The following is a 14,343-nucleotide window of genomic DNA, read 5'->3' as shown; positions in this document are numbered from 1 at the left end:
ATAGGACAGCAAACAACTTTTTATTTTCTTTCAGGTTAATTGGACTCATTTCCCACCCACCCACCCAAAACACACACACACACCAGCAGAGCAAACACTTATGCAAAAACACACATTATCGCATTTAGACTTAGTTCTGCACATATATTCATACTATTGTGTCCATTTATAAACTCAGGATAACAATAATAATAATAATAATAATAGACAGATAACATATATATTTATGGTTAGATATATAAAAAAAATTTTTTGATATATATTCTTATTTCTGGAAAGTGTTATGGAAGAAAAATGTTAAAAATCATACTGATGCAAGCTCTCAAATTACATTCCAACAATGCAGGTATGATTGAGAGCTGCAAAACCAGCATAGATTGCCACACACTGTCGTTCAATGTTCTAATATACATCAAAGTGCAAACACCCAAGCAAGAGCTCTCCATCACATCTGATAATGTGGACATGACAGGGAGCTGCAAACAAGCATAGACTGTCATACACACTTTCACTCAATGATCTTGCACACCCCAAGAATCAAACACCCAGGCAAGATTGATAGGTCAAGGCTGACAGTGTGGTCAAGTTCAAAGCAGAATTCAATAGGCATTTTTTGGCAATGAGAAAGATATGAATGTTATTAATATTATTATTTATTTATTTTTTTTGCCAGATGCATGAAAAACCTACTTTTCTTTCTTGCATCATTTAGCCACCGTAATGCCAATACTATACCAATACTACTGTGGTTTCTCAATTGTTTTTAGTATTAGAGATGCCAGTACACAAGCCTAAGATAACCATATACAAAGGTTCTGGTCAAAGCTTGTACATCTTGAAATAGGGTGATCCAATGTGGGAGATTGTTGCATTATCTAAATTTCTGTTGAACATACTGAAACTGTGTTTTTGCAAAGCACTGATGTAAAATCTCCTTTTTTTTTAAATCATGGTTTATGTTGAAAACTTTGGGGTTTCTGTGTTTCCCTCAATGTGGAATAGTGTGCCAAGTCATTTTAGACGATGTTGCCTTTTGTGTGATAGATATGATTATGCACCCTTTTTTAAAGCTCCCAGAGTGTCTGTAAAACCTGCCACACTCAGTGAAGTTGGTAAATAACATCTCTCTCTCTCTCTCTCTCTCTCTCTCTCTCTCTCTCCCCCCCCCTATGTTGGTAGCAGCTGCTTAAGGTCTTCTTGCCAATAAAATGGATGTCTAAATATGTCATTTGGCATTTTGTTAAGTGTCTCCTATCCATGGGTAATGGAGGAACAGTATATTGGCGAGCTATTGTCCTGTGGGTTATGGAAATTTTTTCCAATATTTTTTATAATTTTATTAGTAAAATACTCTGGATGTTGCTTATTTATTTATTTTTTTTTTAGCTTTTTGTGCATAGGCAGTTGTCAGCAATGTCAATACTGGAGTCAAGAAGGGAGGGTGTGTTTCTGATTTCTATAGAGAATTTTTTGTTATGGTTGTCCTTTCAAATTCATGCAGGCTTGTCAAATGGTGAGTTCCAGTAAGTATATTTAATATTATTATTATCCAGATGTATGGTGGTGAAGTCTGATTTGTTGAGGAGAAATGCTGGGCTCTAACATCAAAGCTGACCAACACATTCTCTTCAAGGAAAAGGGACCTGCCAAATTTAATTAATGTAGTCCTGTGTATTTTTTCTTTTACAGTTCTAGTGAAGGGGTGTGGGGCAGGGTGACTGCAGTCAAGATGTCTATTAACCAGCATGCAGGCCCCCAATTAGTTGCTAATATATAGGATGAATCTGAGTTGTTTGGGATGGTTTTTTTGAAGGTAATTGGTCTATTTTGTTCTAGGTAAGCAGGAACTCCTTACTTCCCCCCCCCAAGGGTTTCTATCATTGCTTTTTTAGAGATTCTTTACAGCTTTTCTTTCAAGGATAGAGGCGTCTATGGATTTTGTTACTTTATTGCAGCAGTTGTGGTTATATTTGTTAAACCGTTTCACACAAAAAAAAAAAAAAAAAAAAAACACACACACTACTTAGTACTGCATTCTATTTTGTTTACATAATTTTTCCACTAGAGTCCATCACTAACCAATAAAAAAAAAAAAAAAATTCATGTTATTAATAACATGGAAGGAAACATACAAAACTGCTGCATCTTTTCTTGGTGATTCCACATCTGCCAAGTGGCTTCTGAAATCTCTCTCTCTCTCTCTCTCTCTCTCTCTCTCGTGCGTGCGAGAGAGAGAGAGAGAGAGAGAGAGATCAATTTTCAATATTATGGGTTGTAATTCTTTGAGATATTTAAACTTTGAAAAGCTTGATTAAATTAAACAACAAGGATATTTTTCTTTGATAGGCCATATAAAATTTAGGATACATAAACACATGCTTAAATTAAGGAATGATATTTGTAAATTGGATATAAGGATCATGGATTATCAGAACAACTTGCAAAACTAGATGAGCTTCTCTTCCCCCCCCCACTCCACATTTGGGTGATGCTAAATAAACTTGGCTCCCTTTACTAATAGTAAACATCACAACTAATTTTACTTACCACACCAAGTAATACTCTATTCTCCATTTTTAAAAAAATAACAAAAATTACACATATAATTTGTTATAGAAAGGTTACTTTATTATATCATAATTTTTAACTGAAAGAGTTAACTTCAGAATTAAAAATTGCTTGACACTTAAATTTTGTGTAATTTTTTTTTTTTTTTCAAAAATGATTTTCAGAATGTTAACTTACCTCATATTCCAACCAGTGTAATGTACATAAAATTTTTTTTCTCCATTTTCTTTATCCAATTTTAATACTTTAGCTTCATATATTTTATGCTGTCTTGCCCTACCATATCGATATTTAACTTTCACTCTATCTCCAATTTCAATTTCATCATCTTTCTTATCTTCCTTCTCCTGACATGTTGATTCTTCCCTAAATATTTTAAAGATGTTTATTTCAATTTGTTAAGCAGTTATATATAAAAACACTTTAATAGGTTAAGATTCAACTAATTGTTGTTGTTATTCCTGGTGTTTTAAAGGAAAATTAAAATACTATTAGTTTTGTGACTTTTTTTTTTTTTTTTCCATAGATGTGTACTTGGAAAGAATTTCCTTTTTTTCTTCTGCTGAAATAACTGGATGATTAATGTGGTCGCTCACTGTGTCCCACTGCATTAAGTTACTATAATGCAAGATTTTCATTTAATAAATACAGTAAAGCCTAACTGTACTAACGATAAAGGATATACCTATTATTAATACACTGCTTAGCAAAATTAACAGAACACATAGAAAATGTGGTGTAACTCGTGCAGCTTGGTGATGAAGTGGGACAAAATTTGGTATGTGGTGTACCACAGAATAATGAAATTAGGAGACAGAAACTTCGAATAGATATAAGGGACATTTATAGAGGTTGTATAAGAATTACCAAAAAAGGCTGCATTACAGAAGTCGATAAATGATGCTTGAAAATATGGTCACATGACATCATTATGGCATATGATCCCTTCAATGACTAAACAGGCTTGACAGCAGTGAACCATGTTTGATATAAGGGTGTCTATAAAATTGTATGGCAACAAATCTCATTCTTCCACCATCACGTCATTAGCACACCAAGTGACCAAGGAGTTGGCATGCAATGCGACAACCAAGAGCATCCCACACATTGGATTGGATTTAAATCTAGTGATTATGCTGGCCATTGCAGTTGTTGGATATCATCAGTTTCAAGATATTCCTCCACCATTGAGCTCTATGTGCAGTGGCATTATCGAGAATGAAAAGAAAATCTGGGCCAACAGCACCCCTAAAAATTTATACAGAGTTCTAGGATCTGTTCTCAGTACCTCTGCACAGTTTGAGTATCCTGATCAAAAACATGAAGGGGGTGCAGCCGTTGATCATTATTCCACCCCACACGAGGATACAGCCTCCGTGTAAGTGTTCCTTTCTCTGATGTTGGAGGGATGCTACCATATTCCCCACTGTCTCCAGGTGAAATAACATCTAGAATCTTTGAAGACTAAAATGGGGCTCAAAGAACAGAAGTGTACTCTATTTGTCAGGGCTCCAAGTCACATGTTCATAGCACCAGTTTCAATGAGCTTTGTGGTGGTTTGGGGTTAATGGGACAAAAACCACTGGCTTCCTTGCATAGAGTCTTCTTAACACAGTCAGTGCGGTCAGAAATGTTTTAACCTGTGGCTGCAGCAACCTCAAGAGACAATCGAAGACAGGACATCATAGGATTCGGTCGTGCTGTTAGAGCCAGATAGGAGTTTGTTCTGGTTGATGTAGCCCTCGCGTGACCTTGACCAGCTCTTCTTGTAATGGTTCCTATCTCCTGAAACTGCTTCCAGAGTGCTGAGAGGACACTGCATGACACATTAAGTCAACATGCCACCTCCCCGTTTGCCATCTCAAAGAATCATCCAAATGATGACTTGCCATACCTGAGTATTGGAGATGTGGCTATTCCACTGAGCAAGCCACAAACAGGAATGAAGTGATGGGTCACAATCCATGTTTTTTAGGCATGAATAATTTGCACAATGTGCAGCTTTGTAAGGTGGTAGACTGACTTTAGCATTAGCTTTAGAAGAGGCACATGCTGCAAGAAAGCAAGCTTATACACCATCAGCCAAAAAAAAGAAAAAAAAAAAAAATTCCCATTTCACTGATCCATTCATTCTAAACGTTTTTCTAGTTCTGCCTTGAATTTATTAATAATTAATAAATTAATTAACAATTAATTTATTAATACACACATTAAGAAATGACTACTTACATGAGGTGCACAATATATTAATACACTTTTAAGAATTATGTCGTAAAATATTTGGTTATTTTTTGTTGTACACTGGATTTTACTGTACATTGTAAAAAAAAAAAGTTTGCATTTGTTTAAGCACTCAAATATATTTTCTGGCACATTTTCTTCACACTGAAAGCCTCAACACAAAGTTTCAAATGCTGCCAACATTTCATGTTTGGAAGGTTTAATATTGCCCCTCATTTTCATCCTACTCATCGTCAATATTGTCACTAGTTCTTTGAATACTCTCCAAAATGGAGTCACTAGGACATTCAGCTACTAGGACATCGTTATCAACTACTAATAATTCTTCAAGAACAATTTCTCTACTGATCAAACCTTTCACTTGGAGTTCTTCCCAAGATTGCTCAAAGTCTTGTAGCAGTTCATCCCTCTCATCGCTGTTAATTGGTGTTTTAGCAAAACTTTTGCGAAACAATTCTTAATCGTTGTTTCCGTCACATCTTGATTCCGAACTTTTGTTTTGCCAATTCTGATATGCACATCTACAAATTTATAACAGAATCTATAGGTTGGTTGGTTTCTATTCTCAGTATAATTTTTTTTAGTATGTGCATTTTCAAATTCTTGATAATGCTTTGTCCATTGGCTGCAGTTTAGAAGAGGTATTTGGAGGGAAGAAAACAAGCATCACACTTTCGAAATTACCGAGTGAAGGTAGGCAGAGCAGTTGTCGACAATCAAAGTGATTTTTTCTGTTTTCTTTCGTCATCTTTCTATCAAATTTTAAAATCCACTGTTCAAAAATTTCACTTGTCATCAAAGCTTTTTTGTTGTAGTTGTAGTCCAACTCTAACAATTTTACTCCTTTGAAACATTGGGGTTGTTTACTTTTGCCTATTACCAAAAACTTCAGTTTTTCATTACCAGCCATATTTGCACCAACCAAGACTGTAATTCTCTCCTTACTACCACCTAAACATTTATCACCTTTAAAAGTCAGTCTCTAGTTTGGCAAACATTTAACAAATAGACCTGTTTCATCAACGACAAATATGTCTTTGGACTTGTAGTCCTCCATAATTTTTTTCAAAACTGTTTCTTTCCAATGGGTACAGCCTTCTTCAATTACAACCCCACTTTCACCAGAAATAACTTTTTTGAGTAAGCCATGATGCTTTTTAAATTTGTCAAGCCAACCAGAACTGGCTTGGAAAGTTTTATGCCGGAGAAAAGATGTGTACTCCATAGCATTTTCTTTTATTAATGGCCCTGATATCGGCAAGTTTTGGTCTCGAATCAACTTTACCACTCAAAAACTGCTTCATCTACATCTTCACACAGGCATAATTTTGCATGCTTTCGACTGTGTCCCATTTCCTCAAACAGCTTGAGAACTGAACACTGTTTTTCAGAATGGTTGACACACTACTGGCAGGGACACCAAATTTTAAAGCGATTTCTTTTTTTAACACCACAATCTACACTATTAAGCACTTCCACATTTTTAACTATACTCAAGGATTTCATCTTAGACATTGCAAGGTTATTTGCACAGTAGCTAAAACAAAACTGATTTTGTTTTAGCTTGGACAGCTTCTACCTACCATACAGAGATGTGAAATTTAGTGAAAGTGTGGATGACTCATTTCTGCAAAATGACAGATGAATTTCTGGAATAAAGGAAAATCACTTTCTCCTAATTCTCTAACAGGGTGCTTGCAATAGAAAATAGGTTGACCAGAGCCCAATGTCCATGTTGGGAATATTCCTTAATCTTTGCCAATAACTGTGGACACAGAGATAACAGTTGACCAGCGTGACTTCTCAGTACAGTAAATGCTTTATGGGCAACACTAAATTGTGGAATGTTCTTAAGAATTAAACCCTTTAGCTATTAAAAGCTAAAGTGATTACAGTGGAATCTCATTAATACAAAGTTCAAGGGAGATAAATTTTCGTGTTTTGTAATAACGAGGTTTGTCGAAAGTTTACTATTTTTTTTTTTTTTGTGGTACATACTGTATGTCTAAGAATAAAAATAAATAATAATAATATCAAAAATAAATTAATAAAATAAAAACAAAAGCCTTGTCTAACAATACAGTAACAGGAATAACATATTTTTTAAAGATTTTATTTTATTTGTAAGATAAACTAAGAGAAAAGCAATATTAACAGAAATGAAAATATTGTACAGTATATATTTTGATGTATACAATATTTTAGTATCACAGTAAAAAAAATTACAATCTTAATATAAAAGGAGACATACAAACCATTAACTTTTTAATAAATTAATCTAATTTAAAGAAAGAATCCATTGTTGTTTGCACAGCACAGACATTATCAAATGCAATAGTTGTTTCTTTATCAACATTACTGCAGGCCAACACATTCTCTGTTATGTTCAATGCATTTTTGGCATCTTTGCCCAAAATGCATTGAACTTTCTTCACTTTCGCTATAGTCGGTAACAAAAACATCATCGTTTTGTTTGGTACCCAGCAGCTGTTCTGGGGTTGGCGTTTCAGTGGTAGCAACTTCATCATCCACCTTCACAAACTCTTCAAATTTGCCAACAAAATCCATATGCTCCTTCAAATTCCTCCATTCCTCACTATTGCTATCACATTCATCTGCTGGACCATGGATCAAATACCTTATCAGGCGAGCTCTATATGCTCTCTTGAGGTTATAAATAATGCTTTGATCCAGTGGTTGCATTAAACTGCTGGTATTGGGGGGTAAAAACACATATATATATATTTCAACTTAAGCATCTTAGCAGAACGTGGTCCAACAGTCTAGAATCATCAAAATGTTCCTTTTTTCTGAAGCCATTTTTCTGTCCAAGTTTGATAACCAAGACTGAAAAATTTTGATTGTAAGCCAAGCACTTCTATTGGCCTCATAATCATAGGGAAGTTGGTTAACTGCTTTAAAACATCTTGGCTTGGAAAACTTACCAATCACAAGTGGGCATAGTTTTGTACTGCCATCTGAAATGTAGCATAGCAGAACAGTAAGTCTTTGTTTACTTAATTTTCCACCATGACAAGACTCACTTCGAACAGAAAATGTTTTGTTTGCCAGCAAATTATAAAATAAACCTGTCTCGTCAAGATTAAAAATATCCTTTGCTTCATATTTTTCAAGGATGGACCATACAGAACACAACCAGTCTGTAGCTTTTCTTTGTCGACTAACCCAGACTTGCCGCAAACATTTCACTAAACCAAGTTATTCCTGTCTTTAAATCTTTGGAGCCAGCCACTGCTGCATTTGAAGTAGCTAATTCCATGTTGCTGAGCTAGATAATTTGCCTTTTCTTGCAAAATCGGACCTGATATTGGCAAATTAGATGCTTGCATTTGTTGGTACCACTCAAAGTTTTCTTTCAAGCTCCTCGTGTTTTGCACCACAAATATGTTTGCTTTTCGTTGCTGCTCCAGTGTCACGCACTTCAAGTCTTTTTTCGGTTTTTCAGTATTGTCGATAAAGTAGATAAATTTGCAATGTCTGTTTTGCTTCATTCCATCCTATCAGCGTCTTGTATAATTTTCAGGCTGAATTCCATCCATCTACGTTTTGTCGCCATAAAACTGCTAGATAAGATTTAATATAAACAAATTTTAAATTAATTTAAAGATGAGTTCCGAAAAAGAGATCAGCTCAGATAAAATGGCGTAAAAAATACATTGCTGTATACGATAGTAAAAGACTTTTGAACTGGGGTAACAATTGCAACTGACCTTATTCCTGTGGAGAGCAAGGGAATGCATGTAAACAACTTAGAAAAACTTTTTATTCTTTTGTTAATTTAACAACTCATCCTTCAGAAAGATGTTTTTCAGAGTGCACTTGATGTTGTAGCTACCATAAACTATTTTTGTTTACACAAAACTAATTTCTAACAAGTCAGTGCCATCCATCAGGAAGTAGGGAGCCAGGTGGCCAGGGACAATAATCGGATCGCTCTGCCAAGATTTGTATTAAACATAGAAAATGACAATATTTACATAGAAAAGCCTATCCTTTCACAGGGAAATGGTATGTGCTTCATATAAACGAGTACTTTGTATAAACCGAGTTTGTATTAACGAGATTTTACTGTAATTCTTAATTTGTGCTTTCTACAGCATCAGCTCTATTGCCTAAAGAACAGAGGTGCGAACATGCGTACCCAGGTCTCTCAAATCAGTTCATTTTATGGAAATTTTCTTCATTATACGAAAACTATTTTCAATGTAAGACCAGGGAGAAATCAAAAAAGTTTGCTACATAGAAAAATTCGCTATATGGATGTTCGTTAAAGAGAGGTCCAACTGTATGCACGTACACACACACACTACTAAACTACTAAGGAACTATGCTGCACAGTTCACAGTATAAAAAGCAAATAGCTTCATATGGTAGAGCAGCAATAATTTGCATCTGGTCATGCAAATCAAAGTGATAAAGTAGCAGTTATGGGATGTAGTAAAGATATCACAGAGTTTCAAAAGGGCATGATTGTGAGAACTCTTGTGTCAGGTGCGTTCATATTGGAAAAGCATGTGGTGTTGGTTGTTCAGAGCCCACTGTGGTTAGGTGTACAAAGAATGGGGCTGAACAGGTCAGACCACCTCCCGCCACAGAACTGTAAAGGTTGATGCAAGGTTGATGTGTTTAGTAATGGCAGGTCACCACATGACAGTTGACACTGCAATACAACAGGGGAAATGCGCGAACAATATCCCAAATGATGATGCACCACATACTCAGACATATGGGGTTCCCCAAGAGACACCCTATCCTTACCATTCATCACTGTTAACAGCAAATATTGTGGTGTCAACAATATGACACCATAATGATTGTATTTGTACTGGAGGAATGGAAACTAGTATGTCAGTCGGAAATACCTGGTAAAATACCCCGATTGGCCTCCATATTTTCCTGACCTGAATCCAATGGAGCACCTGTTGAATGTTTTGGAAGGGAAGTGAGGCAACTGTTATCTATTCTAACACCATGGAAAGCTGTGGAGGCAATATGGCAGTAGATCCCTAAGCTGGACCAGATCTAGTGTAGTCAATGCCTAGGTGAATGGTAGCCCAACACGGTATTAGATATGTAGTCTAAAACAGAAATATAGATTTCTTTATTAAAAAGTGAATTATGTAGTATGTTTACTGGAGTGTGAAAAGAAAATTAAAGGGTTTTGGTTTCACTTTCAGCAGTGTTTCAGCAATCTCGACCACTTTGCTATTGTGTTATGCATTCTCAGTTTTCATAGTTTTAGTGGTACAATAATGTGTCAAGTGCTTTTTACCATGTGGTTCAGCTGGATGAAAGGAGAAAACAAAGAGGGAGTGCTTTGAACTTGTTCCACCTGTAAAAATACATATAAAAGAAACAAAAATGTCTGGGGTTTGAGGAACAATATTTTAGTATCACAGTAAAAAAGAATGTAAATCTTTACAATCACCAGTATACCAATCCAGATGTATATAAATGCAAATTAATCATAGCAACATTGTAATAATGTTCTTTTCTCCTAAATGTGCACCTCTAACATTCACCAATGCTATTTGTAGTTGAACCAAAATAAAATGATCAAATTACAATACTACAAAAGAAATATTGTTCACATAATAACAGTGAAAATTGAAGATATTACAACCAAAAAGAAAAAACAACCCATATTTAAGGCATATCTAGGAAATTAACTCATACACCGACCATTGAACAAAATTTACTGTAACTAAAATTTTTATTGCTATCTCCGCAATGGGTATTGAACGGAACGATACCCATTGCGGAGATAGCAATGAGTACTGAACGGGCCATTAATAAGTTTCCTGAGCCTTTAGCTAATGAAATCCGTGTGAAGTCTGCTGCAGTGTTGAGTCAGGTGAGGAAGGCATCCCCGAATCTTAGCCTTAGTCAAAAGAGAGCACTAGAAGAATTGAGAAGAGACAAAGGAATAGTTGTTTTACCAGCAGAGAAAGGGAGATCAACAGTGGTCCTAAATACAGAAGATTATAATAAGAAGGCATTGGAACTTCTGCAAGATAATAACACTTATAAGGTGATCCAGAGGAACCCATTGGTGGGTCTGGAATGGCGAATCAATAAATTGGTACAATCCTGGTTGAACATGGAGAAGATTTCCAAGGAGAGTTACTGGTCATTACACACTACAGGTAGTCAACTCCCGCGATTCTATGGACTGCCAAAGATTCATAAGGCAGAAGTACCCTTGAGACCTATAGTTTCATTTATAGGGAGTCCTACCTATGCGCTATCAGGGTACTTGGCCAAATTAATTGCACCCATAGTGGGGCAGTCCGAGTATGTTGTTAAGTACAGTAGAGAGTTTGTGAATTTTGTGGGGAATTGGACTATAAATGATGATGAGAGCATGATCTCTTTTGATGTTGTATCTTTATTTACATATATTCCTATTAATCATGCAGTATATTGTGTAAAAATGGCATTGACCAGGGATGCCTCACTTGGTAATAGATCACTGCTCGGTGTGGAAGATATTTGTACCGGGGTAGAATTATGTCTAGCTAGCACTACCATGTTATTTCAAGGAACTATGTATAAGCAGGTTCGTGGTACGGCCATGGGTTCACCCATTAGTGCCACTGTGGCCAACCTGGCCATGGAGGAGTTGCAAAGTAGGGTCTTTAGTGGGTGTTCGTTTCCTATCAGGAATTGGAGAAGATACGTTGACGATACTTTTGCCCTGGTCCAGAAGGGGAGGGAGGATGATGACGTTTGCTGGCTTAATAGCTTCTCCCAATTTATACAATTCACCTCAGAGGTGGAAACGAGCGGTACTCTGTCGTTTTTGGATGTACTGGTCTCTAGGGTGGGTTCTAGGCTTAAGACGTCAGTTTTTAAAAAACCCATGTGTAGATCAATTACACCCACTATAATTCAGCACAAGCTGGACAATAAAAGAATAGTGTAGCGAAAGCTTTATTTGACAGAATAAGATCACACTGTACCACTTCTGAGGATAAAGAGAAAGAAATTAATCGTGTCACGGCAGAACTTAGAAAGTGCAGATACCCCCAGAGGATCCTGGATAGATATAGTAGAGGGGTGTCCGAGCGTAGGGAGTCATTCGTCCCGGTAGCCACCGCATACATCCCCTACTATCCGGGCCTTACTGAGCATCTGGCAAGAATTTTACGGGGTTATAAGACACGCTGTGTACACCTTCCTGGGTGGAGGCTGTGCACAGCTGTGTCTCAGGTCAAAGACCGTATACCAAAAGATCTCAGTAGTGGAGTTATTTATAGAATAGAATGCCCGGATTGTGGGGAGTGTTATGTGGGGGAAACAAAACGACGGCTTAGGGATCGCCTGGGGGGACATTTAAATGGCATAAGAACCGCTGACTACAGTAAGTCTGCCGTGGCCGAACATTTTTGGGAGAAGCAGCATCAAATCTCCCTGGAGGACGCTATTATTTTGGATCATACACACCGATACTGGGAGCGTAAATGGCTTGAGGGTTTACGGATTGGTTGTCCAGTAAGAATACCATGAATAGAGCACATTCATCCTATTTTTGAAACAATTGTATTAAATTCGGATGAACGATTTTCTTTGCCACGTACCCGAGACATTTCCGCTTCCGGTTCTGACCATGTGCCGATTGAACCACGTGGAGAAATACCACGTGTGGAAGTACCGTGAACCTGCTATTTAAGATGTTCCAGAAAGTTATATTACTGTTGAAGAAGAGAGCTGACGCTCTCGAAAGCTCCAGGTTTTTAGCGCTTTTAATTTTATATTTTAGCTTATTTTATTGTAAACGATCTTTTATTACAGTTTTTAGTATTCCGTAATGTACAGTCATTAGTTTATTGTAAATAATTTGTTTTATATTTTTATACTATTTGTAAAAAATTTTAGTTACAGTAAATTTTGTTCAGTGGTCAGTGTATGAGTTAATTTCCTAGATATGAGTTTTCCCAACCTCAGAGGCCTCTTTCAGGACACATTTAAGGCATTAACATTAAACAAAGTTGTGAACATTAAACAAAGTAAAACAGAAATATGGAATTTCTTTATTAAAAAGGGAATTATGTAGTATTTTCTGAATAATAAATACATATATAACTTGGTAATTTTTATATATAAAATTGTTTCCATGTTATAATTCCACTAATCTAAACATTTTAGTAATTCAGACATATTTTGATTATTGCAATTGCACTATGTAATTGAAATGCTGGAAAATTTGCAAAGCTATGAAATGTTTCATGAAGCTTAATATAAACTTACTGTATATCATTTTTAAATTATATAAAATATTTTATTTATATATGTTATATTTTATATATTTTTATTATATTATTTTTTATATTTCATATTTTTAAAAATCTCATGTTATTATACATAGTGTTTGCTCACAGCTTGTACAAACCCAAGGCTTTTAGTTTAGCCTGTACTATGGTATTAGAGTTCGATGGTAAATTAAAGAAAAAAATCAATAATGTAAAATATGGTTGAAAATCTACTTTATTCTAATTGTGATAATGAGTTATAAGGATATGGAATCCACATAACTAAGAAAATTAAAAAATGCAAATAATACTTACTCATTATCTGATTCTCTTATTAATTTTTTGTCACCCTTGTCTTCAATCTTTATTATTTTTTTCTTAGCCTTAAAAATACAAAATCACAAACAATCACTGATTTCAAAAATATATCAGGGTTACAATGATTGTTCTGTTAGCATAATTTGGAATTGAAAACACTATTAAAATACATATCTAAAGAAACAATGAATACTATTTTTTTTTGTTATTTTTTGGTTTTTAGAAGCATTAGCAACTAAGGCCATATTGCTCCGGGGATATGCGGTGGTCACTCCCTGACCTTTCCACATCCTCCATATTTGGTGGTCACGGGCTCGAACCCCGGTCTACATCAAGAAGCGTGTGCTATGCACTGCCACTCCTGCCCACCTGGCTACGGAGACACCCTGATGAATGCAACTAGTATACAGTACAGTCGAGTATCTCCATTATGGAAACATGGAACACCTCAAGTGCTCAAATGGTTTGTAATGTTGCTTTTATTTTTAGGTGCTGCTAAGATTCTGGAAATATTGAATAGCAATATATGCTAACACAACTATTAAGCTATGCAGTGCTCAAAATGTGATGCATTTCAAAGTTACTGCCATTCCCAAACCAGTGATACAGGGTTTTACATGCATTTAAATAATTTAAATGCATTCAAATAATCCATACCTAAATGGTTTATTTTGAAATATGTTTGCAATGAAATCCAAAGTCTAAACTGGAACTGGGTTCCATGCTAATCTAATTTGAAAAGACTGGCAAAACCAACTAAAGGCAAACATTATTAAAATGAAACTGAATGGAGTAAGTGGAAAGAATTGACTGACTACTGTATGCAGTATCATTATATAGTATGTGGCACCTTTAAATTTCACATTTATATTCATTTCCCCAAGAAATGCATATGGAATTGTGGAGAATTAATGTAATTTTATGTCATACGGGTGTAACATGT

The 14,343-nt window shown here is 35.6% G+C and overlaps 1 protein-coding gene across 2 annotated transcripts in view; it reads right to left on the bottom strand.

The window, feature by feature from the left end:
- Window positions 1–14,343, bottom strand: part of LOC150088533 (uncharacterized) — a 229,322-nt gene that overhangs the window by 70,556 nt on the left and 144,423 nt on the right. For both annotated transcript variants that reach the window (XM_090369554.1, XM_090369555.1), the window contains exons 15-16: window positions 13,398–13,465; window positions 2,746–2,934 (exon numbers count right to left, since the gene is read on the bottom strand). In XM_090369554.1, coding sequence (XP_090225680.1) covers window positions 2,746–2,934; window positions 13,398–13,465 — 257 coding nt within the window. The remainder of the gene's footprint in view (window positions 1–2,745; window positions 2,935–13,397; window positions 13,466–14,343) is intronic.

This window comes from Mastigoproctus giganteus, chromosome 3 (assembly GCF_048544385.1).
Source record: "Mastigoproctus giganteus isolate SK-2022 chromosome 3, ASM4854438v1, whole genome shotgun sequence".
In the NCBI taxonomy this organism is placed as follows: Eukaryota; Metazoa; Arthropoda; class Arachnida; order Uropygi; family Thelyphonidae; genus Mastigoproctus; species Mastigoproctus giganteus.
Note: the sequence above shows the minus strand (reverse complement) of the source record. Positions and strands in the feature narration are given on the sequence as shown.